Below are 27,500 nucleotides of genomic sequence, written 5' to 3'. Positions count from 1 at the left end.
TCTCTCTCTCTCTCTCTGTCTCTCTCTGTCTCTGTCTCTGTCTCTCTCTCTCTCTGTCTCTCTGTCTCTCTCTCTCTCTCTCTCTCTCTCTCTCTCTCTCTCTGTCTCTGTCTCTGTCTCTCTCTCTCTCTCTCTCTCTCTTTCTCAGAAAGTCCCTCCGTATTCTTTCATTCCAATCACAGCTGTTTTCTAACGAGTTGCAGAAAGATGAGATCCGATAAAGATTCACATTCATCACCCAGAGGAATAAGGGTGGAGTAATTGAAAGACAAAGACTAAAACTTAAAAAACGCTGACTGTTCAAACAGCATCTGGAAGTTGGAAGGCATCAAGCAAGCATAACAATTTTTACAGTGGTTGTGTGAGAAAAACACGCTTGGCAGATTCGGACGGGATTAAAAATGTAAAGTCTGTGAAACACGAATCTCTCTAATGCTCTGTTCAGACTTCCTGATTTTGGCATGATCCGTTTGATGTAGGGTGTCGTGGGGATTCGTAAACGACAATGGGCGTCAGGACGCGTATTTTCTCGTATTTTTACGTCCTACGTCAAACGGATCATGCCAAAATCAGGCTCAACCCGGCATAATGCCTGCTACAGACGGTGTGTTTTTGGGAATCAAAGATCAATACAAATCACACTGTACGTCATGGATCTAATAATGTCATAATACCACATATATGTAGACTTTATGATGATGTAGGCCACGATATAGTTAATAATAGAATAGATATAGAATAAAACGTCATCAGCATGAGCTAGTGGTGAACAAACAGAGCATGATGAATCGCACTTTGTCAAATGTGTTTTTTATGTGCGGTGAACGAAAGAGGAGAATATGGTGTGATCATGGCTCAGGAAAATGCCAGGCCAATCTTGCAAATGGAGTTTGAGGTAAATAGTTGATCAATACACCATTTCATGTTGCATTTTTATTGGCTAGTCAGTACACGAGTGTCGTAGCAGCAAACACACACAGAGATGATCGTGGTAAATTGACAGGAAATTATCTCAGGCTATCTTTGGTCTCAAGACTGTGACGACGGCCGTCTTTGAACCTCTCTCACCGTACGACGTAGATCCACCGTTCAGGATCCATCTTCATCTGGGATGACCCAAAATTGTAGTGTAGCAGGCATAAGAATCAGAACAACTCAGTGATGTTTTAATCCAGCTCTCTTTCTTAGTGTTTTTTTCTTTATAATTCACTAGTCTATGGTGTGTCTGTCCTGTTGCATTATGGTCCGTACAGCCGGCTGAGTTCACAGTTCATGGAAACATGCGGCAGATTTAACAAAAGCAATGCAAGCCTCTCAACTGTGTTAAGAGTATGAAATTCCCCCTCTCTTGGTTTTAAAAAATCCATCTATACACAATCGTTTTTTTTCTATATCATCTCTGTGTTTCTTGCTCTGTCAGCTTCTGTTTATTGATTTCCTTTTTGTCGCTCTGCTTCTGTCTCTCTCAGGGTTGTTTTGAGGCCAGATGATATCTACGATGAGGTCGTAACAGAAGCTAATCCTGCGTTTGATCCAGATTGATGAAAGAATGGCCACTGCTAAGAAAGGTATGTATCTTTCTTTTCCACACTCACAACTAAAGTTTTTCAATTTTTGCAGCTGCTTTGCATTTAAATGGTCAAATTGGCCATAAATCAAATGTGAACTTTTTCTTTTTTTGGGGGGTAAAGAAACTCACTTCCTCTGTCATTTATCACATGCTATATATACACCGTACTACTGCTGAATATATAAATGAACGCTATCATTAATTATTAGTGGTGCGTCAGTTATATGCATTTTCTCTTTTTGTTTCGGTTTTATTCAGCAAGGATGTATTAAATTGTGACAGTAAAGACATTTCTAATGTTAGAAAAGATTTGTATTTAAAAAAAATTATGTTCTGTCGAACTTTCTATTCATCAAAGAACCCTGAATGTTTTTTAAATCAGTTTCTCGAGCGCAAAATCATCATCACAGGAATACATTACATTTTTAAATAGGGCTGGATGATTAATCGAAAAATAATCGAAACCGAAATTCAGAGCCTATAACCGACGTAATTTTTACCATGTCGGTTATTTCGGTTTTTTAATCCTATTAATATTTCCGCCCTCTGTGTGTTAATGTACTTTCCCCTTAAAACATATTACCGCGTGTGTAGTCACGTAACTCCGCCCCGTCCAGTCTGCGACATTGAAGCAACATGAGCCCCTTTCACACAGCGCTTTGATCCCGGGAAATTGCCAGAACAAACACCTTCTGTGTGAACGCAAACACGGCCAGGGATTGATGCCAGGTTGGGGACATAGTAACATTGCCGTGTTCAGTCCCGGAACGCGCGCTGTGTGAACAAAAGCCATAATCAATGCCGTGTCGTAGGCTAATGATGGCGCTAAGCCGGGATCGTTCGCCAGCGTGAAACGGTTCGTAATGCGCTAGTTTATGATCGAATCAGAGAAAAAAAAATGCACAAGCGTGGTTTCTCGAGAGAAATCGCAGCTCATAAGCAAACTATAGACGCCGCTGGGACATGTCACGTGTCTTTGCGGGTTGTGTGTGTCTGTGTGAACGCACTCTGTTGATTCCGGAAAATCACTGGCAGTGTGAATGAACCAAAGTCAAACGAACCCGGGTCAAATCCCGGGCCACTTCATCCGTGTATTTTCCGCAATCTCTGTGTGAAAGGGAACTCAAACACTGAGTCAACTCAGCAACAGGGGCCGCTTGTACCAAAAAAACACGCGAAAACAGAGAGAGACTGACAAACGCCCAGCAACAAGTGCTTCCACTCCACAAAGCAGGTTTCGATAACACAAGCATTTACAAATGCTACACAATGTGAAAAGTATTAGTTTTTTTAGTTTTATACAAGTTATATTTTACTTTTAAGATGGCAATATTTACAATAATTTATTTTGTTTACAAAAATAACTATTTTCTACATTTTTAGGAAACTTTCTTTTTACATTAAAACTTAATTGCTTTTTTATAAGACGTTTTTATTTCAAGCATTGTGTGCTTTGTTTGATTCAATTGTTTGAAATATTTAATAAGTAAGCATTAAAAGCTATCTGTGTGTTTCCTTATTTTAGAATCACAAAGATAGGATTATGCATTCTTTCATTAAAAAAAATAACCGTGAATATTTACAGTATAAGCCTTGCCAGTGACACATGAGAAATAATTTATTTTAAATAATCGTTCAATAATCGTAATCGAGGTAACTTGTTCGATTAATCGCGATTATGATTTTAGCCAAAATCGTCCAGCCCTATTTTTAAATATATTCAAATAGAAAACACAATATTCACAATATTCAATTTTGGATGAAATAATACAGCTTTGGTGAGGATAAGAGACTTCTTTCAAAAACATTACAAACTCAAACTTTTGAATACGACAATTTTTAAAAATGCTTTTTAGGAAGCAAATTTAGGAAGTTGAATGTGATTCCCACCACACTGACTTTAACCTGCCTTTCAAAAATGTAAATCTGCTTATCATGAGTTTTGACAACCTGCTGGCTTTTCATTCTCAGGAATGAGGCTTCAGAGATTTTAATAAAGCGAGAGCAATAATGAATTCTTGCTCAGTTGGTGGTGACTCAGCAGTTGCTAAACATGTGGGCTGTTTCTTATTATCAGGAAATGTGCAAGAGCTTGTGTCTGTTTTCACGTCTGTCTGAGAAGCCTTTCAGAGTCGTCGGAAAAAACTCCCAAAAGATAATGTCTGGCTGCTGTCTTTCCACCACTTATTGTGGTAATCAATCCATCCTGGAGGCACAAAGATGGCCTACATTTTGTTTTAGTGTATGAATGCGATAAAGTTTCATTTTGGATGAAGGCAGAGGGTCTGTTGTCATGCTGTGTATTGTTGCACCAGAACATCTACGGTTTCTTCAGCTCAGGCAGCTGTGCAACGTTCACAAAGCATCTTCCAATCCCAGACTGCTCGAGGCTGTGTCGTTGTGTATTAAAGCACAAAACAGACCCCAGAACAGCTTTTTGGAAATGTCCTGTTCCTCAAGGGCCAGATTTCTCGTTGTTGCCATGGCTACGGTGGGAAGTTTTAGATGAGGTTCATAATCTAAACCTCTATACAGCACCACTGAGCATTCGCTTGATAGAGAGTCTGTCGATGTCTGGTCCCTGCCAGACAGCAGCATTTCTGCTTTCAATCAGAAGAACGGAATTGCTTTTAGATCATTTATACTCAAGAACAAATATGATTTAGTCCAATCCACCTTTTCAGGCATTTATCAGACATTTGGGCCTTGAAAGTCATGGATATTAATTCCTCTTGCCCTACTTGTGTGGGGTTGAGGTCTTCTTGGGTCCTAAAATCTGAAACCGACTCAAATCACTTCGTACCCGAACCCGACATGCATAAATAAAAGATTTTAACATGGAAAATCCCGAGACGATACAGCTATAAAGTAGCGTTTACGACTGATCACAGAGCCTTACGTTACTGACAAGCTGCACATAAAAAATAATCACAGCCTTTGTGATTTCATAATCGCAATAAGCCAAATAATTTTAAGCGTGATTTCATTTTAATTGCGATTAATTTTGCAGCCCTTTTACAAATTATTGTCCCTTTTCTACGTCCGTTTCTCGAAAATGCACTTGAAACGAACACGCAGGTGTGCGCTGAAGTGCTGTCGATCGCATCATTGTAACCTCATTACGTCCTATCACTTTTGCCGTAATGTTATGTACCTGGTCATAAGATGATTAAAGCTTATTTTAATCCATGCTGACGGTGCTCGTTGAAACGGGAGGCAAAAATGTAGAGCAACTGATTCAAAATGCAGAAGTCCAGGTTCAGAGAAAACTTAGTAAAAGTGAGATGATAGAATGTCATAGAATTGTGTAGGAATTGAGGGCGAACCAAACATATGGATGTTCCAGGTGATTCGTTCCATAATTCCACACAAAACTCAACATTCCAGAACCGTAAAGATCCCGGCTCCAGCTAGTCTACAGAACGACTTTATGGCCCTGCAAGCTTCAAAGAGATGAGCCTACATAGAGGAAGAACTGGTCAACGTTAGATAGTTTGGTAAAGACTGATTGGTTCAGAGATGGCACAGCTCAGAACCCACCAAGACAATGGCAGAGGTTGTTTGATCCCAAGACAGAGGATTGAAAACAGACCTCCTCCTCTGAGTGACCCCGGATGAAATCTCTTAAAACCACAGAGACTGAGACTTTAAAATTACATAAAATCATCCCAAAACAATTATTGACGGACTTCTAATCAAACATTGTTCAACTACATAATCCTATATTGTATCTACAGCCTCTGTATGCGTCTATTATGCTTAGATCACATACAAGTCATTTAATTGTTATAACTATTAGATGTTTGAATGAAAGTGTGTCTTGTTTCCTATCAGTACGATCATATGTTCTTAATTCATAAGATGGCTTGAGTGAAATCTGTGTAAAATGTTTTGTGTTCTTATAATAGGAATAATATCTAAAATGTTCCCTCCGAACTCTCTGCTAGAGCTGAAGAGTAAGGAGACCACAGATAACGCATGATTTACGATGAGAGGTGAAGAGAATACCACCTCCTAAACAAAGACGGTGCCTTATTGGTCAGAACTCATCTAAGAGGTTGGACAAACCATTGAGTTTAAAATCTTAGGACCCGAAAAGCCAGTAGAGTTTTTCTTTTGGTACTAGATATTTTTAAGTTGGGTTGAGGTTTGGTTTGTGAATTTGTTCGCTAGAGCAGATTTACAGAAGACATGGAGAAGCCATGACGAACCGGACAGACGAGTAACCATGTAGACCAGCAGACAAAAGAACCCAAACCAAGATCAGAAGAACATGGGTTAACAGCTTCATCCAAGCCATCTACTCTCGTTTCACTTTTCTTTCTCTTTCTTAGTTTTCTTTTCTTTTCCATTGAGAGTCTCGGTTCTAAGTTAAGTTTTGCTGCAAAGTTTCGTTTAAATGATTTGACTGCAAAGCCCGCTTTCAACTTCAAAGACTTTTCACCCATCGCCAGCACACCACGTGATTGGCTGCCCAGAGACATCTATTCAGTTACGAGACCACCAACCAGTCAACGAACCCGGGAAACACCCTTTTACCCCGACAAAAAGAATCCCAAAGGAACGCAACGACAAGCAAGTAGCCTCCAGACTCTTAGCTGAACTGGTGCTTTGATATAACATTTAATAACCCCGCCTAAGAAACGATAGAAGGGTTAAATTAATGATTGATGGTTCGTTCAGGTCATGTCTTATAAGTGTATATAGAAACTTGGGAATTCATCATCTCACTCTTAAAACTCATTCTTTCCTCACTCTATTTCTTTCTGCAACTCGTATGAATGTGTGTGTGTGCATCTGTTTGTGTTAGATATTAGTTTTATACTTGTTTATATTTTAAAGATAATTGTCTTGTGTTATGTGCTTACAGATTTAATGTCTTAAACTGCTGATCTAAGTTACCTTGCTAATAAACAGTGTTTCACTATAGTTTGGATATTTATATCCGTTTTAGAGCTGATAATTACGGCCCATTCAAATGAACGCTGGACGAGTCATTTGCGAGCCGTTTATCCCTATAAATTAATTAATAATTCCTTATTGAGTGAAATTGACCTGTCTAACCCAGACACGTTATTTAATTACTCAGTTAGTTCCTTACAATTGTTTTAAATAATAAAATGTTGTTAAATGCTCGACATAGTTGAAAAGAATTAGTTTCTTTGGGGTGCATTTGGAAAAAGCATAACTTTATTTTAAATTACCCAAAACCCAAGGCAACTAATACCGAACCCATCCCGTGTCTGAGGTTCTTGGGTCAGACCTTGGGTTTTTGGATTTCCCATCTCCGTTCCAGGACAGTATTTTAATGCTGTGTAATATATATTCTCTGTGTTCTTCTAGACCATGAGACACTTGTTGGCACGTCTGTTAGTCATGTGTGAGACTGTTTATAGTCTCTACATTGGGCGAATGGTTGGAGTCCCATAACCTCTGTAATGAGGCCAATTACGTGATCACTCATACCACAAATGTCCTCCTGTCCCAAGATTAAATTACATTGTGTAATTTTACCTCTGTGCCACATGACATACAGGCAAACAGGGTCAACACTGGCCCTGTAGATTCATATCATTTTTATATTTGTAAAATATACTCCTACTCAAATATAGTTCTCTTAAAATTGCTCTTTCTTCTCTTTTCTGCATTTCACTTCTGCTCCAGTTTGTGTGATAATCGTTCTCATACTCTAAACTTGGCATTGTGCTCTTATGACACATTGTTTGTGATGCTCTTCAATCTCAAGTTACTTTGGATAAAATGTAACACATGTTTATTGAAGCTAGTTTGAGTGTGAATGTGAATATCTTGGCAAACACCATCTTGTTGTTTTTATTACTCTTGTTCATCTCACTAAACTTCCTCTGAATCTAAAATGTCATTTATTTTTATTGGTAGCGCAGGGATCCAAAGAGTCCCTGATGTAATCAGCAGTATGTCTGTCAATGTCCGCTCACTTCATGAGATGAGTCCCCAGCGCCGACGCTACATTATAGCCCACTCCATTTTAACAGCATGGTATTTATTGTGCGATTGCCATGTGTGATAAGACACTTATTTGAATACTTTATAACTAATGTCTGTAATATTGCCACTATTATTGCTGGTCAAATGGCCTAGTCTGTTGTGATTGGTCTACCGCTTATAGTGCATGTCTGAAACTAAACGGCCATTACCATATCTGAATTTCAGCCCTGGATCTTTCTCAGCACTTGATACACAGTGATACTAATCATGATGGCGTTGGTTTTTCCAGATCAATTCCAGCACAAGTCACATCACAGTGGATTCACACAGCGCTGAAAACAGCGTCTTCTCGACATGAACAACACAAACCAAACTCTTTCAGTCTCAGCTAGAACTACAGTGTTTGAGGTTCAAAGTAGACGCTGTTCACAGACAGCCAATGAACACCATAGACTGGCATTTTGCAAATTTGTTACAAACCTACTTAGGTTCATTCAGGAATTGAGACTGGAATTAATTTCGACTCGTTTCATGCAGTTCAAAATCAGTTTTTTTGTTTGTTTTTTAGGAGACAATAACTCCATTGATCCTGCTCTTTAATCTTTGAAACAGACCTTTTACATTGACAAACAGCTATTTACACATTACATTGAAGGCAATATCCAAGAAAGCCTAATAGGGGCACTTTAAATCATGTGGCTTTTTGCATTATTTATTGAATCCTATCCAGAAACTAGAATATCTTGGAAGTGGGCTCTTTTGACTTTGACAAGTAAGAAAGCTGGAGCTCAAACAGTGCAGAAAGGCATTAAAGTCATGGGTCGATTCGCAAGGAATGCATGAACTGATCAAATTTGTAACTAGAATGCAATTTGATTTGCTTTAGAAAAGTGTCTACTAAATGCATGAATGTAAATGTAAGAAACCGGCAGAAGACTCTAGCAACCACATAGAAACGCCCTGGCAAACACCCTAAAATTGACACGGTTAGCATGAGAAATCAGCATGCACTTTCAGAAAATGTAAAAATCTCTAGGTATCTTTTTAATCTAGTTACTTGATCATTTAATTTTGATTTAAAATAAAAATCTTCACACTCAAAAAAAGGAAATTAATTGCAATGTCTTATCGCCAAATTACAATAAAAGCATTTTTTTTTTTTTTTTTTTGGCAGAGGCTTTGAACAGACATGGAGGATTTTAGAGAGAAAAGGAAGGGCAAATCCCCAAAGCTGATGTTTATTACGGTGGGCTTTGTGCTCTGTTGGTCCAGATGTGAGCATTTGGATACCGTTCAAAAGTTTAGGGTTAGTATAAGATTGAAAAAGATGCATTAAACTGACCGAAAATGACAGTAAACACATTTATAATGTTATTAAAGACTTTTATTTCAATTAAAGGCTGTTCTTTTTAACTTTCTATTCATCAAAAATCTTCAAGGAAAAAGGTTCCCACAAAATGCAGCACAAAAAACAACATTAAATATTGTTAATAATTCGAAATCGAAGCTAATCGGCATATTATAATGATTTCTGAAGGATCACGTGACACTGAAAATTCATCTTTGAATCACAAAAATGAATTGCATGTTAAAATATATTAAAATAGAAAACACTGTTTTTATCAAATAAATACAGCTTATAGAGACTACTTAATTTAAAAACATACCAACTTTTGAATGGAAGTGAATTTACTACAATAATGTAACTACTGTACTTGAATGTGGTTTCTCTAAAGCAGTTTTACTCTAATCCTGCAACACAAATAGATTTTAAAAGAAGAATTAGCATTGATCTTGCACTTTCGTCCAAGACCTAGTTTGGTCTGTGTGTGAGAAACACACCCCTGAAGGCCTGACTGCCCGCTTTATTAAATCAGAGGAGAAAAGAGGAGAGCCAGGAAGAAATTTGCTAGGGGTTTTCTTTCTCTTTTTTTAGTTTTGATATTTTTAGTGCTGGTGCTGTAATTGCCACATTGAGTGTGCTGAAGGTGTTAGACAGCTTGCACAGTAAAACCCTCTCAGAAAAGATGCATCTTTTTAATTTAATTAACTCCTGCTTTCTTTTTTCATTTCGTTGCGCTCCATCTAGCCGTTTTTGAATGCATGAACACATCTTAGACATAAACATCCCCTAAAAACACAGAGCGAACCTAAAACCAGTTTTCAATCCCTAATAAATCCTGAGACTGAGAGACAAACTTGAAAAATAAAAATAAAGACCGTTTTGTTTGGCACAATACGTGTCATAATGTCATTTCCTGTTGTCTGCATCATTTTTAATTCCATTTTTAGGTGCTTGTTTGATCCAAAGCTTGAATTAAAAACATCCACGTTTTTTAAACTGATTTAAAACACTTTAAATTGAATATAGGCCCACTCTGCTGTAACTTTCTTTAATTTAAGAAATGAAGTTATTTAATAGGCATTAGTCTTTGTAAATATAGCTTGTGAATTTTGGCAGAAAAACTTCTAAATGTAAATTACATTTTAAATTGAATATAGGCCCATTCTGCTGTAACTTTCTTTGATTAAAGAAATGAAAAGATCTCTGATATTAGACAGAAGGTCTTTCAGGGTTTTCGGGTGTCAAATGGCAAAGTCGATTTGAATAATTGTCACTGAAAGCTTCTTGTTGAGCATTTTTCATTCAGCGCCTCACGATCTGGATGTGTAAGTCTGTGGGCAGTGTGTAATTAGCGCAGCTGTAAGTGCTCTGCTTTTGTTCTTCTGCAGCGTCGTCTAAGACGGGGGGTGTTCGCTTCGCTGAGGAACCGGCCGCCGCTCACTCGCATGTGCATTTTGACGAGAAACTGCACGACTCCGTCGTCATGGTGATACCCGAATCAACCGGGAACTTCCTGGTTAAGGTGAGCGAGTTGTATTGCTGAGGTTATTCAATAGGCTTATTTGATGGTCTTTAGTCCAGTATATGAGTTCATATTACAGGAATAACGCTGAGTTTAGTTCTCAGCTCACATCAAATCTTCAGCTTCTTTGTTGTTATGCCTTATTATGTGAAAGCATTGACAGAACTCATGCCAGGAGCTGTATCTGGAGTTTGAAGAGAGCGAACGGGATCAGGAAATGACTCGCCAGATTGTTTGCATACGAGCACCACCAATGTCAGAGCATGTGCACAACCGCTCGGCCACGGCTGTGATGAGACTGTTTATCTCTGATTAGTTGTTCCGTAACTTTTTGGTCTAATGGATTGCTGTCAAGCGATTTGCATTATTATTATTTTTGTAGTGGTTTTTGTTTTAGTTAGATGGATGTTGGATGGATGTTTGGATGATTAGTTCGATGGATGGATGGATGGATGGATGATTATTTAATTTTAATTGAATTAATTAATTTATTTATGGATGGATGATTAGTTACATGGATGGATGATTAGTTAGATGGATGGATTATTAGTTGGATGGATGGATTATTAGTTGGATGGATGGATTATTAGTTGGATGGATGGATGATTAGTTGGATGGATGGATTATTAGTTGGATGGATGGATTATTAGTTGGATGGATGGATGATTAGTTGGATGGATGGATGATTAGTTGGATGGATGGATGATTAGTTGGATGGATGGATTATTAGTTGGATGGATGGATGATTAGTTGGATGGATGGATGATTAGTTGGATGGATGATTAGTTGGATGGATTATCAGTTGGATGGATGGATGATTAGTTGGATGGATGGATGATTAGTTGGATGGATGGATGATTAGTTGGATGGATGGATGATTAGTTGGATGGATGGATGATTAGTTGGATGGATGGATGATTAGTTGGATGGATGGATGATTAGTTGGATGGATGGATTATTAGTTGGATGGATGGATTATTAGTTGGATGGATGGATTATTAGTTGGATGGATGGATTATTAGTTGGTTGGATAGATGATTAGTTGGATGGATGGATTATTAGTTGGATGGATGGATGATTAGTTGGATGGATGGATGGATGATTAGTTGGATGGATGGATGATTAGTTGGATGGATGGATGGATGATTAGTTGGATGGATGGATGATTAGTTGGATGGATGGATGATTAGTTGGATGGATGGATGGATGATTAGTTGGATGGATGGATGATTAGTTGGATGGATGGATGATTAGATAGATAGATGGATGGATGGATAGATTGGTAGATGGTTCGATGGATAGATTGATAGATGGATAAATATGGATTGTTGGATGGGTGTTAAATGGATGAATGTGTTTTATAATAGTAAATGAGGTCTGTTTTGTTTTGACTCTTCACTGTACACAAGTTGCTTGTTGTTGTGAGAACAGTGAGTTTTTGAATATATTTGAATGCACAGAGTCTTTTCATTCCTCCTACTCGCAAATATCTGAGACAAGATAGACATACTTGCTCTCGTAACATTCACCCCACAGTGGGTGTCATATTCTGTGACTCTTTTCATCGCACATGCTCTCGCTTCCTCCGTCTAACTGCCCCGTTACTGCCCTGTGTTGCCATGGAGACAGCAGTATATCACACCTGGACTGTCTCTGTTTTGATGAGGACTCTGGTCCGATTAGACGTCATGTGATTCTGTCATCTTTCACTGAGACCCAGATGCAGTTTGAAGGTTTCCTGGCATGAGTTCTGTCACTCTTTTCCAACAGTGCTCATTAGTTTTTAACCCTCAAATTATTATCCCATTTTCCTTCCTTGGTTAATAAGATCTTCAACAAGTAATGAACATTTAATCTGACAGCATATTTTTGCCGTTTCATCCAGTTACATCATCGGATCTATTATATATTATATATTCTTTAATGTCTTCTGCACCTAAAATTCATTTAATTCCGAAATTGGTCAACTATGACGTTATAAAATATAATTTGGCTCTAAATTCATCAAAACGTGTTCACTATATTTTCATCATTGATCGGTCAAGGCAGATTCATTTTATTAATAATATCAGCAAACTATGATGTTATCATCAATGAAGCAATCAACTATGATTCGTGAATTCGTTAATAATAAGTAAACTATGATTCATACGATGTTTCGACCAGTCAGCTAAGATTTAATTAACGTTATTGGTGAACTTATTATTATTTAGTTATAACAGTAAACCATGATCTTCATCAAAAGTAGCAGTTTGACTCATATCATCATAGACCTGATGACAGCCAATCATAACCTCTCAGCTTCTCTCGATCTCCTCAGGTGGGCTTCCTGAAAGCGCAGCACCGATATGAGATCGTGTTCACACTGCCTGAGGTGCCAGAGCTCGGGAAAGATGTGTGTCCAGCCCCCGTCCCCAATCCACACCTGCGGATCACTAATATAACCGCGTCCTCAGATGGTACGTCCCGTCGCTCTCTGACCCAGCACAGCTGAACATGCTGATGAAGAAAAGAAAATCGATTTAGTTCTTGTGTTTGGTGGCTTATTGAAGGGATTCTCAAACTTTTTTTTGTGAACCCTTTGACCTAAAATACTTATTAATACTAGTTAATATTTCGAATGGTCTCATGACATGCTGGTAAACAATTGTTTTCAATTTTATTTTTATTTGACATTTTTATTATTTCATTAATCATTATGTTTTTATATTAATTATTAGCTTTTCATAACTCAACACTTTAGCCCTACAGTTCCCTCACGGCTTTATCCACCCATCCAACCATTCATCCAACCTCCATCCATCCATCGCTCTGACCATCCATCCTCTATCCAACCATCCATCGCTCTAACCATCCATCCATCCATCCATCCTCTATCCAACCATCTATCGCTCTAACCATCCATCCTCCATCCATCCTCTATCCAACCATCCATCGCTCTAACCATCCATCCATCCATCCATCCTCTATCCAACCATCTATCGCTCTAACCATCCATCCATCCATCCTCTATCCAACCATCCATCGCTCTGACCATCCATCCTCTATCCAACCATCCATCGCTCTAACCATCCATCCATCCATCCATCCTCTATCCAACCATCTATCGCTCTAACCATCCATCCATCCATCCTCTATCCAACCATCTATCGCTCTAACCATCCATTCTCCATCCATCCTCTATCCAACCATCCATCGCTCTAACCATCCATCCTCCATCCATCCTCTATCCAACCATCTATCGCTCTAACCATCCATCCTCCATCCAACCATCCATCGCTCTAACCATCCATCCATCCATCCTCTATCCAACCATCCATCGCTCTAACCATCCATCCTCCATCCATCCTCTATCCAACCATCCATCGCTCTAACCATCCATCCTCCATCCATCCTCTATCCAACCATCTATCGCTCTAACCATCCATTCTCCATCCATCCTCTATCCAACCATCCATCGCTCTAACCATCCATCCATCCATCCTCTATCCAACCATCCATCGCTCTAACCATCCATCCTCCATCCATCCTCTATCCAACCATCCATCGCTCTAACCATCCATCCATCCTCTATCCAACCATCCATCGCTCTAACCATCCATCCATCCATCCTCTATCCAACCATCTATCGCTCTAACCATCCATCCTCCATCCATCCTCTATCCAACCATCCATCCATCCTCTATCCAACCATCCATCGCTCTAACCATTCATCCATCCATCCTCTATCCAACCATCCATCCTCTATCCATCCATCCATCCATCCTCTATCCAACCATCTATCGCTCTAACCATCCATCCATCCATCCATCCTCTATCCAACCATCTATCGCTCTAACCATCCATCGTTCCATCCTCTATCCAACCATCCATCCTCCATCTATCCATCCATCCTCTATCCATCCATCTAATAATCCATCATAACATTCAAAAGGCTCCTAAAGGATTTGGACACACTTAAAAATGCATATCATTGCATTAGAGGTTAGATGAATGGTTGGTTGGATGGATGGATAGAGGATGGAAGGATGGATAGAGGATGGAAGGATGGATGGATGGTTGGATGAATGGTTGAATGATTGGTTGGATGGATATTTTTATTTGTTTAGTTTTGGAAGAAAAAAGATTGGATAGTAAATAGTATATTTATATTATGTTGTTGTTAATTGGTATGTTATTGTTATGACTTTTTTGTTTTTAATTAATACACATAAAGAAGTGTGTTTTATGAAAGCATTTTAAGTGCGTCTAGACTCTCCCCCGCAAATAAACTATGGTCGAGATTTACGTCCCCTTAAGAATAAAATCTCACGAGAGCCATACAGGATATTCCAGTGAAAGGCTCTCAGAACCGGTTGCAACCTGTTATTTCGAAGAGTTTATTTATTGTGAACGAATGAGCAAGTGCTGTATGACGAAAGTATGATCACAAAAGATTCTTCAGCGTGTATTTGTGTTCTTGCAAGTCTTTCAACGCTTTGAGTGCTGTTGATCTGCTGATGAAATAAAAACCATGTTTTTAAAAATGTACTTGCAGGTATTAGAATAAAGCCTTTATGGGCTACTCGATGCTCTTTTAGGCAAATATGCACAACATTTGGTGAATTTAAAAGTTAAGTGTGTCATATTCAGTGGTTAATACGTTCTAATATTGCAGTTTAATGTGTGTTTAAGAACTCGAGACGCAGGACAGTGGAAGTAGTTGGATTTCTTTTAACACGACTCTGCTTTATGACATATGCTAAACTTATTGTTGTTGGACTCTGATTCGTCATTGACACTATTTTTAATGTTGTGTGTATTTTAAAAATATATATATATTTACCGTAAGTGTTGTGTGGACCCCAGGAAGACTAGCAGTGCTCTTGGGCATCACCAAATAACGCATGTTTACATAGACAAACAAATGATAAATTTGTGAACGACCACTAAAACATTTATACTTTAACTTAGACTTATTAAAGTGTTTTGATTCTGTAAGAGTCCAAACATGTCAACTTCTCTCTCAGCCAATCGTGTTAGTTTGGACGCGTGGCTACTTGTTTGCCACTGAAATGACAGCTCATATCAGCTTTAGGCATTTTCCATTGGGATGATAGATTGTGTGCGCATGATTCCAGGAAATGCTAAATAAACATCAGGCAGGACATGTGCCCATTAATGGATACACACTCGTCCAGCTGAACTCATGAGTGTGATTCGTCACCAGAGCTAAACACACTTTTTGTCTGTGAGATAAAAATCGTTTTACATCATTCATGTACAATGTGTGGAGATGAACCCGTATAAATGATGTTCCTCTGTGTCTGTGTTCTGGAGGTCTGAGGGTGACGTGTGAATATATGGCCCATCAGGAGGGAGTGATGTGTGAGGAGGTGCAGATTCTTAGTGAGAGCAAAGAGGACGTGTGTGTGAAGGTCAAAGTTCACGCCCGTGTCATGGGTAAGTGACACATCTTTAACAGCCAAACTGGCTAATAACAGAGTCATGGTTGTTGTGATATTTTGGGACACTTTTTAAGGCACATTGTTAAATGACACCCTGAATGAAGGAGATGTGAGGTTCTTTGCTGCCCTCTACTGGCGTTCTGGTGGAAAAATTGATTAAAGGAATATTCCAGGAGCAATACAGGTTAAAGGAATAGTTCACCACGGAAAGATTAAATTCTATAATTTTCTCACCCTCAATTTGTTCCAAGTTTCTTTCTTCTGTTGAACACAAAAGAAGATATTTTGAAGAATGTTGTAACCAGACACTTGACGGCACCCAAAGTACTTTCTTCCTCTTACGGAAGTCAATGTCTGCCATCAACTGTTTAATTACCAACAATCTTCAAAATATCTTCTGTTTACAGGACAAAGAATCTCATATAGTTTTGGAATAACATTAGGGGGGGGGGAGGAATGACAGATTTTTTTACATTTTTTTTGGTGTACTATCCCTTAAGAAAATGTGTGGCATAATGTTCATCAGCACAAAATTTCAACTTGTTTCAATTTGCTTAATAATTTAAGCAAAAACCTTAAAATGGAAGCAAACAAGTTTTTTTTGAAGGGATTAAAGCATGAATGTTAAGTATTTACATTATTCTTCAGTTAAAATGTGCATATTATACTGTTTGTAAGGTTTTTAAAGTGTTTTAAAGTCTCTTTTCACCAAGAAAGCATTTATTTGAACCAAAATACAGTAAAAGCAGTAATTTTGTGAAATATTATTACAATCTCAAATAACTGTTTTCTATTGTAATATATTTTAAAGTGTAATTTATTCCTGTGATCAAGGCTGTATTTTCAGCATCATTCCTCCAGTCTTCAGTGTCACATGATCCTTCAGAAATCACTCCAATATGATGATTTGTTGCTCATGAAACATTTCTGATTATCATCGTTTAAAACAGTTGTCCTACTTCATATTTTTTGTGAAAACTGATGCATTTTTGTCAGGATTCATCATTTTTGTCATCGTTTTAGACTTTTTGGGGTTGTATAATTGATACTTTAGACCGAAACGGTTACTAAGTGATTTTCCCTCAATAAAATCATTGTTTACTTAAATGAGCATCTTACTTTTGACAAAAATAGGCCCCATTCATTTCCAATGTAAGTGATTAATCTCCAGATTTTTGCAATTTTTAAAGCAAAGGTTGAAAAGTCAAAATGACTTTTGTGGTAATAAACAATTGCGAGCATTTGCGGCATAATGAGCATAACTTGTACTGATGGCAGCATTTTAAAAGTGAAAACAGCCTGTGTTGTGTGCAGGCGATGCTGTTGACTTGATAACGTTCACTAAAGTGAGTCTCTTCCTCGTCAGACCGTCTCCACGGGACCCCGATGCTGCTGGAAGGCGTGCGGTGTGTAGGAGCAGAACTCGAGTACGACTCTGAGCAAAGCGACTGGCAAGGCTTCGACTAAACGCCTGAACACACACGCTTCCCTCTCAGTGCCGCATACTGCGTTTGAAAACACACTGTGGTCACTGGCTTCTTTATACTGTTACAATGGAATGCAGGAATGATCTGTCTTAGCTCTCTGTCGTTTGTCGTTTTTCAGGTTTGGAGGGGGAAAAAAACAATCAAATAGTGTGTTTTGCTCTGAATTTCAGTATTATGTCTGAATGGTTCTTTTAGATAAAACAAATATAATATGCTTTTATGTCTGTGTTACTGCACTTTCTTGTTCGAATGTGTGATTTTAAACTCAATCTAGGGTGATGCTTGTGCTCACTGTGAATCAGCCTCTTGTTTGTACCAGTAGGGGGCGCTGCTGACCACAACATCAAACTTACATGAACTTTATCGCATTGTGGCTTAAACGTGTGAATGTTTTGATTCATGTACTGAAATTGATTTGGTAATTATTTACTCGGATCAAATTTCATTTTGGATCCATGTTTGCCCTGATATATTTTAATAAGATTATCACTTTAAGGGCTGTTCATAAATCTTTTTATGTGTAACATTGGTCTGTTTTATAGAGCCGAAGTGCCTGAAATCATAAACATTCTTAGTTTATTTGACTGATGCTCGCATGTGAGCCATTAAACACTGAATGTTTGCAGCGTAGTATTGTATGGAGCCCCTGCAAATATGAATTGAGTAATTAAATCAAGTCACTGCTTTTGTGTTCTGTCGTACGGAGCCCCTAAAGGGTCATTGAGGTGGGAGAAAACTTATGAGATGGAAAGAAATATAACGTCAATGCTTTTGCATTTCCTCGCAAAACTTTCAGTTCGCTCAGAAAACCTTTTGAGCTCTTTGCGAGCAAGCGCAAATTTCTCGGGTGAACGCAAAACATTTGACAAATAATTTTTCCTCCATCTCAATTTTTTTCCTTCACCATGTTCTTACTCTTAATGTTTTTTGTTCCCTCTTTTAAAATCTTTTGCGTTAAACCGAGAAGCTTTCGCGCGCAAAACGTTTTTGTTCTTTGCTAGCGAATTTAAAGTTCTCAAGAGTAACGCAAACATTTGTGAGAGAACGCAAAAGCATTGACAAATATTGTTTTATCCCATATCATATTTTCCCCTTCACCATGTCCGTTGAAGCTAGCCTACTGTATGTCCATTGAACTGCATTTACGGAATTACGGATCTCTGTAAATTGAATGCTTCTTTTCAGACGGCATTCAACCACCTAAAAAAGTCTTTACAGAAAAAAGATTTCTCCCAGAGCAAATAATACGGTTGACACTTCACTTTTGAGAGCTTTTTTTCTGTATCTTACTGTTATTCTTTTTTTACTCTCAAATAAATTTGACTTTTTGACATGAAATGCTTTTATAAGAATTAGTGTGGTGTAATAGTTAGTGAATCATTGCATTGAACAGCCACTAGTGGTCAGTGTACTCTAACTAATGGGTCTATTCACAGTTTAGGGTCGAACTTTTGGTGTTGTATTGGTAATTGATAAATGTACAAAAAAAACATGAAACACTGCGTTTGATCATGCTTGATAATCAAATAAATAATGAATATACAAATGCACCAATGTCTATGTATTTTCCAGATAAGTGAAAGACATCCATGCCGAAAACTAAATAAGCTCATTGTCTCGTGAGAACAGGTTTGATGAGAAAGACCTTTTGTTTTCAATGTGATAAAAAGCTGAAAGGTGAGTGTTCATTAAATCTTAAACCATTATTTCTGAAAGAGCTTTAACTTCATTTCAGTCTTATTTTCAATTCATTCTGTAATGTAGTATTATATATTTCCATAGGCTAATATAGCCTAGGCTGCGTGCGAAATAATAAATAAAGTAGGCTAAATATAATCATCATTTCATAAGATGTGGGTTGCTACTTTTAGAGTGCAAACATCCATTATTCACGTAATCAAAACTAAATTATTAGCCAATCAGATTAATTTAAATAAGATTAGCCTATTGCATTTCTAGAGCCGCGGAAGGTATTATTTTTAAAAAAAAAATTTAACAATGATTATGTGGTGACGCAAATACTACAGCAAATTTCTACCTGGATAATGCAAGAATTTAAAAAAAAACAAAGTAAATTATATATTAGTAGCCTATTATTCAATCTAAACCTATACAAATCAACGCGTAAATATCATCGTAAAATTAAGTAAGACCTACTCAACTTTCTGATACTGGTGTTCCCATCATGCACTAGGCGTGAAAAATTAGTAAGGGTGCATTTTTCTCTGCTTCCCAGCTGTGTTTATACTGTTTTATCTTTACCATTGTTTTAGGTTTAGTAACTTGCTGTTTTGTAACATCTGTTCATTTTATACTCAAAATGACACATTCATCCTCAAAAATGATCCGACGGATCTTACCGTTATTTGAGGTCTGTGTGTTCAGGTTGATATTACTTCTATTATGTAATAGATTGTCTACTCACAATATCTACTGTTTTATTTACTTAGATGTTCTAGTAAAGCATCGACTTTAAAAGCATGGTATAATTTAAAGTTATTTTGTTTGAGTAAAATGTACTTGAAAAAGTATTGCAAAGTAGCGTAATCTGGCCAAGTTAAAGTTACTTTTGTATTTTTTTACTTTACTCAACTTAGATTGTATACATGTGAAATTTATCGAACCCCTAAAGGGACATGGTGAAGAAAAGAAATAAGAGAGGATAGGAAAGGTTATTTGCCAATGCTTTTGCTTTCTCTTGCAAATGTTTTGCGTTCGCTTGCAAACTATTTGCGTTCCCCCGAGAAACTTGCGTTCACGCCTAAAGAACGCAAAGTTTCTCAAGGGAACGCAAAACATTTGCGAGAGAATGCAAAAGCATTGACTCATTATATTTTTTCCCAACACCATGTCCCCTTGGAGGCTCCGTAGACATTTAGGCTACTTTAAAAATCTGCGTGCAAAAACTTGCAGAAAGAAAAATTAAGTAAATTATTGTCCAAATCTGACACCCTAACATCTCATTTTCACCTGTCCAATGACAAAGAGAGATTCGTATTTTATCTCGAGACCGAATCAGCACGTCAAGATTTGTCAGGCATTCGGAAGATCTCTCCCCTCAGGGAAACAGTCGGCTATTGTCTCTATGTCTGGAGTGTCACATACCTTTGTGCGTCTCAGTGATATCTAACACTGATGGACTGAAGCAGAAAACTCTGCTTAAAGCCAAATGAACTCTTATAATCTTAGTTTTATGAAGATGTGGCAGCTTCCTCGTGATAGTGCACCAGTCTACAGCTGTTTGAGCTGCCAGCGCCTTTGCAATATTGCTTTGGTTATCATTATTGAAACGCAAATCTGACTTAAAGGGATAGTTCGCCCAAAAAAATTGTTGTTCCAAACCCATGAATTTCTTTGTTCTGATCAACACAAAAGAAGAAATTTAAAAGGATGTTTGTTACCAAACAGTTGATGGACCCCACTGACTTCCATATTATGGGTGGAAAAGGATACTATGCAAGTCAATGGTTGTACCGTCAACTGGTACCGACAAAAAATTCTATAAGAATTGCTAAAGAAATTCATACAGGTTTGGAACAACTTGATGGTGAGTAAATGATTACAGAATTTCCATTTTTTGGGTGAACTATCCCTTTAACTTTGATTGATGTACAATCACACAAGTATTAATAAATGGCACTAATAAATGTCAAACTAGTATTGGTCATTAAAGCCAAAAATAAACTCAAGTGACACTTAAATATGTTTGTGAAAATAATAAATTTTCCTCACACACTCAAACCCCTTTTTCGGTAAAATTTATCATCGATCTAATTTACAATACAAACAGTTTTGTAAATGACTGTATTAATATGGCCCATGTTTACGTTTTATTTCGATCAAATACATTTATTTCTGTTTTTCATACTGAGTCTGTTTGTGTTTCTCAAGAAGCCGAATTATTTGGAGTTTGCAGCAGCTTCCGTGTTTCAATGGTTTTCTATTGCATATGTTGTTGTAATTTAGACGTTTTTAGTTGTTCACCTTGGAAGATCATATTTTCTTAAATTATCTTTTAGGTTCTATAATTTTATTATAAACTATTAAGGAAATGAACAACACGCTGGCAGTTTAATAATATCTATGTTAGGTTTGGTCCACAGTTTTCCTCACCAGTCCATCAGAATTATGAACTAAGCAAATATAACCTGCGTCTTGCTTTGACCCTTAAGTTGCGGTCTAACTAAGGAATTATTAAGGGTTATTATTCATATATATTGGCATGGTTGACTGAGTCAGATTAAATCTCATTTAAGACTTCAATCATATTGTAACCCGATCAAACATGTGAATATCCTGCAGAACGGAGAGACCGGGGTTAGTTGTCACACTTAAAAGTACATTTCTGATTAAAATAACATTTTTAAGCAATATCATCTTAAGAACGACTTTTGGTTAAAATATGTGAAAATACTTAAAATGTGGTTTAATGCTTTTGTTGGCTATTACAAAAAAATTATAGGCCTGTGTGGTGGTGGTGGGTTGTGTGTTTGTGTGTGTGTAAAAAATATTTTTGGTTTAATTTAAAAAAGTAAGTTACCTTGTTGCCTTAAAATTTTGAGCTCACTGAAATTAAAAATATTTACATTTTTTTTTTACAATGGAGATTGGTTTAATAAATAGAAACTTAAAATATTGTGTTTTCTGAACAACATTAAGCATTAAAGTTGATTTGACAAAAAATAAAAAGTTGTAATAAATCATGAAAATATTTTTTTATAGTGTAGCGCCTGTGTGTGTGTGTGTGTGTGTGTGTGTGTGTGTGACCTTTTTGGAGCATGTTCTTGGTTTAGTCAGGTAAAACCAAAACGGGAAGGTCTGTCTGTGTATTTGGCTGTTTTGCAACATCAGTGTGTTGGAGGAATTAAAGGGCCAGTGTGTGAGACTGTGGGGCCAGAGAGCAGTGGGGGCAATTAAACCTCTCTTGACTGTACTGTTGGTTTGAGGAAGTAAGTGACAGCTCCATTCATCACGTTCACTGTTTAATCTGTGCTGAGCAGCTGAATTCAATAATGAGCCATTTCGGCACTGAGTGATAAACACTGCTGAAAGTGGCAAAACTGCAATTATGTCATTGCTGCCTCCGTAATGGGATTGCGCACTCAGATAAAAGATTCTAATTTTGTTTTTGTGTGTATTATGGCAACGGTTTAATGATGAGATGAACACCTGCGGTTCGTGTACCGTGAGGTAAACACAAATAAACCCCTCGTTCAGACTTGCACCATAACGCGCATAATGTATATTCCATCTTACACTCTTAAAATAAATGTTCTTTGTTGGCACATGGTTCCATAAATTACCTTTAACGTAAATGGAACCTTTCCATTATACGAAATGCTCTTTATGTTCTTCACACTAAGAGAAAATGGTTCTTTGAAGAACTGTTCACTGAATGGTTCTTTGGGGAACTAAAATGGTTCTTATGGCATCGCTGATAAATCACCCTTTTACGTACAAACCGGCCCTTCTCTCAATTATAACACTTGTAGAGGCACATTCTCCAATGCACAAACGTTGTGAGGAAGTCAGCTGTGCATTTGTCAATATTAAAAATAAAAAATTAGCTAAAACATTAGTGTCAATGCGCAAAAAAATGCTCTTGTTTTTTTTCTAGGATATATTTTGTCCAATTTGAAAGTGTTTAAGTTTAGGTTACTTAATAGTTTATTCATTCATTTATCTCTGCAAAATAAATATTAGCCTACGTCCCTCGGCGTGTTCCTCTCCTTGATGATTTAGAAAAAAAAAGACTTAGCCTAATTAAATAATCGTGCCGTATTTTTAGGCGCTTACTTTATAGTCATGACGCACTCGAACACATTTGCCTTGTCCGTTATTCAGCAAGCGCAAAATAATTAAACGCGATTACAAGCAACTGTGCATAAAAAAAAACAAAATTTTATTCTACTTACCGAGTAGGCTAACATAAAGTCTAAAGACAACGGGGATAGTTTCATTCACATTTCGCTGAAGCTAACGGGCGTTGAAAACACCTCGTGCTCTTACTCGTCTCTGTTTATCAATCAATTGATGGATTACAGTCCGGAAGTGACGTCACTGCTGTCAGCCAAAGTAAAAACAAAAACAAAAAAACATATAGCCTACATGTACTCTGGAATTACATGTTAACGTGACGGCTATAGCAAACGGATTGGGTTGAGAATACACCGATAATATTTACTTGCATTTTGTCGTTTATTACAGGATATTCCTGACTTAAAAATGAGCGCCTCCCTCCTCCCGAAGAAATCCTGAAATCCGCTGGCTCTTCCTCCAGAGCTTCTGTGGAGCCCAGAGCATATACGAAAAAAAAGAAAGAAAAAAAAAACACCCAGCGTAGTCATCGAGTAAATTGACTATATAAGTCATGCACGGGGGGAAAGGGAAAGTTTGCGCTGCTCGGGTCCATGTTTGTTGTGTGGAATTACTTCAACGTGGTTAAGCAGTGAAGCGCCTCCCAGTGCCTCGGTCACAGACCTTGAAGCCCAGCGCATATATGCACAATGTATTTTGGGTTGAGCGCGATCCTATAGCTGGGGAGGGTCCTTCCACATGCCCACAGGGCCCCCTCCACCTCCACCTTCCTTCCCTTCTTTACACATCTCCTCCTGCATGGACGCCCGATGCCGGAACATGCGAAAACACTTGGACAGAAACTCGGTTCCGTCGCTGGATTCTAATTTGATGTTGTTTTGGAAATAATTTAATCTCCCCATTTCTGCCAGGAAAGAATTTACGCAGACTATTTATTTAAGCTGAAAATAGCCCAATAAAAGTAAGTGGACACATAAAACAGTTCAATTATTAGATGTTTGATCAAGCCACGAGTATGGGCGATGGAATCGCCGAGGACCGAAACCACTGTGGATCCAATGCATTGTGCCGTGAGCGCGGGAGAGACTCTAAGAGCCGGACGGAAGTGGGGAACCGGTCACCTGTGCAGAACTCTACCGACACACCGGGGACCTCGGCGTCCACACCGACCTCATCCAGCGAGGATGGACACGATAAACTTTTAGGAGTCGATCCGGACTACTGTCGAAGGATTCTGGTCAGAGGTGAGGGAGCGAATATTTACTGTAAATATGTGGGACTACATCATTTCCTGTTTGGTTTTGAATAGGCGTTATTTAGTACAGAATAAATAAATAAAACATTTGACTAATGTCTTAAACAAAATCAGCTTAAATTTACACAAAAAAATTGATTGTTTTTGGATTTTACTTAGTTCTCGAAGCATACACTGTTAAAAATAAAAGGTTCCATAAAAGAGATTCCATAAAAGAGATTCCATAAAAGAGATTCCATAAAAGAACCGTTTTTTTTCCTAGTGTGAAGAACATTCTAAAAATCAAGAGAATAGTTTTCCACTGTAAAGAATCTTTTGTGGAATGGAAAGATTCCATGGATGTTAAAGGTTCTTCATTGAGCCATAGATGCCAATAAAGAACCTTTATCTGTAAGATTATTAGCATTAAATATACACCAAAATTATCTGAGATTCGTTTACGATTTACAATTAATGTCACACATTAATACAAAAATTGATACACAAAATAAACTGCCAATAGGCCACAACAAAATATCAAAAGGACGCCTATTAAATGAAATAATAGAGCCTACATCAATATCTGAAATTGAACAAATATTTAAAACATGATACAGTTTTATGCAGTGAGTTTATCTGAAAAACATCATAGATATGTGATATAAATAGCCTATTATATATATATTTTAAATATATTAAATAGGCTGTTTAAATTATTGTTTTCGAGAGGTGTGTCTGCTTGAAATTTATGAAAGAGATAATGTATTTAACGTCATACAAACTACTGATAAACCAAACATGAGTGTATAGAGATAAAACAAATAAGCTAAAATAACATTAACAACAAAATGCAAATACCAGCCGTTCTAAATTCACACAAAATATCTCAATATGTGGTCCATTTTTTAAATGGAATTTTATTAACACAATCCACACAGTATTTATTTGGAAGAGCACTTTATTCACACACATAAAATCTTTCTATTATTAAATTGAGAAAAATGAATAACAGTTAGAGCAAAAATGTATGAAATATGTCGATGCTAAAAAAAAAAAAAAACATAAACTAACAGGGAATGTTTAATGGCTTATACCTTGTGAGCGTTAATATATAGAACAATATCACCAGAAATAATTCTACAATGAACCTTTATGCATTTTTTCGTGTTCCCATTTCACTTTCAAAAACAAGACGAGCAGCGTGTGGTTCAATTATGAAAATAAAAACGGCACTAATAAACCTTTAATTATACATGCACATCAATGCTCTAAATATTTAACCTTCATCTGAATTGTGCAGCTGTAACGACTTTTAATTGGTTTTGTAAATCTATAGAAATGCTTTTAAAATTAGTCTATTCAGGGCATTTATATATTTTATATATTATATATTTTAGCCATAGGCCTATTTGTGGCTTATAATTTTATGTGATCGTAATGCATAGGTCAGCAGGGAAATTAAATGATTAAATGCTCTTAAATACCAAGACTTTTGATTCAGATGGACACTAAATGCTTAGTGAAATTGACAGTCCTGCAATAGTGTCTCAGCGGCTCTGGAAGTCCACTATCCCAACACAATCCCCGGTGTCACTATTTGTTTTTAAAGCGGCTACTGAATGCGCCGGAGTCCTCGTGAGAACCAGGGTCACCGAAAGGTCAGCTCGTCTGTGTCGTCATGCTCGACGGGCTCGCGCTGATATTAAACCGGGAGGAAAACGCGATTTACAGACGCTTTCTCCATTGACATCTCACTGCTCTTTATCAACAAATACCATTCATCTTATTGTGATATTACAGTTCATCAAAGTGTGATCCTATAGGGCCTATAGTGAGCGTGGTTGCCAGGCAGACATCCAGATAGGCGGAGCTATGAATGTCAGGCTAAATATTAATACTTCACTACATCATTTTAGAAAATAGAGCTGATTGAATCCATTATAATAATATAATTTAATAATGACAAATTTTAAAGTTCTGAAAAGCTAAGAGATGTAAGTATCTTATTGTACTCCCACCCTGACAGATATGACTCGTTGCAATGTATGATTTATTTTCCCTCTAAAGGTCTACTGTATATCCCAAAATACTGCAGTTTTAGGAAAGTCTTGGTGCTGTTTTATTTTAGGCTATAATAGATGTTTTCTAGGTCTAATGATTTCAAAATAAGTCTCTCAGTTGGAACATTCAATTTCTTCAAATCAATGATAAGATGAGAGATAAAATGTGTTTAACATCTTTTAATAATTTCTTTACTAGGCCGATATGTTAAAAAATATGGAATAAACGGGGTTACCTCGAAAAGTTCTGTATAATTCAGTTACCTGAGGATAATAATCTTCCTGGGTTTAATGCTGTATCTCATGCACACAGACTCAACACAACTTGGATGTTTAATTTGAAAGTGACATAGAAATTAATTGTATAGATGGACAAAGATATGATGATAAATACAAAAATGTTGATTCGGTTATGTCTTCCCATATATTATACAAGGCATAATGCTTTTGATGGGACATATATTGCATCATGCGTTGAGCATATGAACATATTGCCATAGTATACTATAACACAGACATTTACTTTAATACATTATTATTTGACATCATGATTTCTGCTGTGGCATGTCAGTCCTGATATCAATAAAATGTTGTATCGCTGTGTTGATAATTATGTTTCATGTTGATAAAACAGTGATTGCCAACTAATATAATTCTCATTAAGCTGCACTGGTCTGCTTGGATTAATACTAAAATAAATGTTTTATTTTATTTATTTTTTAATGATTTGATAGACCAACTCAAATGTCCACAAATGTAGGCTACATGATGCCAATTCAAACTATAACCTCAGCAGAAAGGCAAAATCATCAAGATACTGGACTTTAGCAGCTCCTTTGGAAACGCATGAGTTTGCTAGAAACTGCATATTGGTAAAACAATCGAATCTGGATTAAACTACTTTTCTATAAGATGGCACTAACCAGTTAAACAAGGAATACAACCCTTTATAAAATATTGAACTAAGTTCATAGTCTGTTTAATATGTGCTGTCATGAAAATAAATCTACACTTATTTCCATATCGTTTTTTAAAAACGTGTCACAATATA

At 37.2% G+C, this 27,500-nt stretch overlaps 3 protein-coding genes across 4 annotated transcripts in view; all 3 read left to right on the top strand.

Annotated features, from left to right (window-relative positions):
* Positions 1–18,888, top strand: part of adisspb (adipose secreted signaling protein b) — a 21,232-nt gene extending 2,344 nt beyond the window's left edge. For both annotated transcript variants that reach the window (XM_077227627.1, XM_077227628.1), the window contains 5 exons: positions 1,470–1,568; positions 10,271–10,404; positions 12,725–12,863; positions 15,724–15,846; positions 17,218–18,888. In XM_077227627.1, the coding sequence (XP_077083742.1) occupies positions 1,550–1,568; positions 10,271–10,404; positions 12,725–12,863; positions 15,724–15,846; positions 17,218–17,318 (516 nt within the window). In that variant the 5' untranslated portion in view covers positions 1,470–1,549 and the 3' untranslated portion in view covers positions 17,319–18,888. The remainder of the gene's footprint in view (positions 1–1,469; positions 1,569–10,270; positions 10,405–12,724; positions 12,864–15,723; positions 15,847–17,217) is intronic.
* The window catches only part of shtn2 (shootin 2), a 95,513-nt gene that overhangs the window by 1,574 nt on the left and 66,439 nt on the right, over positions 1–27,500 (top strand). The gene's annotated exons all lie outside the window — the stretch shown is intronic.
* vax2 (ventral anterior homeobox 2) overlaps positions 23,382–27,500 on the top strand; it is a 29,614-nt gene continuing 25,495 nt past the window's right edge. Inside the window, exon 1 of the mRNA XM_077227602.1 lies at positions 23,382–24,399. Within this exon, the coding sequence (XP_077083717.1) occupies positions 24,150–24,399 (250 nt within the window). The 5' untranslated portion in view covers positions 23,382–24,149. The remainder of the gene's footprint in view (positions 24,400–27,500) is intronic.

Source organism: Siphateles boraxobius, unplaced genomic scaffold (genome assembly GCF_051911475.1).
Source record: "Siphateles boraxobius isolate OS27281-9 unplaced genomic scaffold, OSU_SipBor_1 130, whole genome shotgun sequence".
In the NCBI taxonomy this organism is placed as follows: Eukaryota; Metazoa; Chordata; class Actinopteri; order Cypriniformes; family Leuciscidae; genus Siphateles; species Siphateles boraxobius.
The sequence above is the reverse complement of the archived record's forward strand: the minus strand, read 5'-3'. Positions and strand labels throughout refer to the sequence as shown.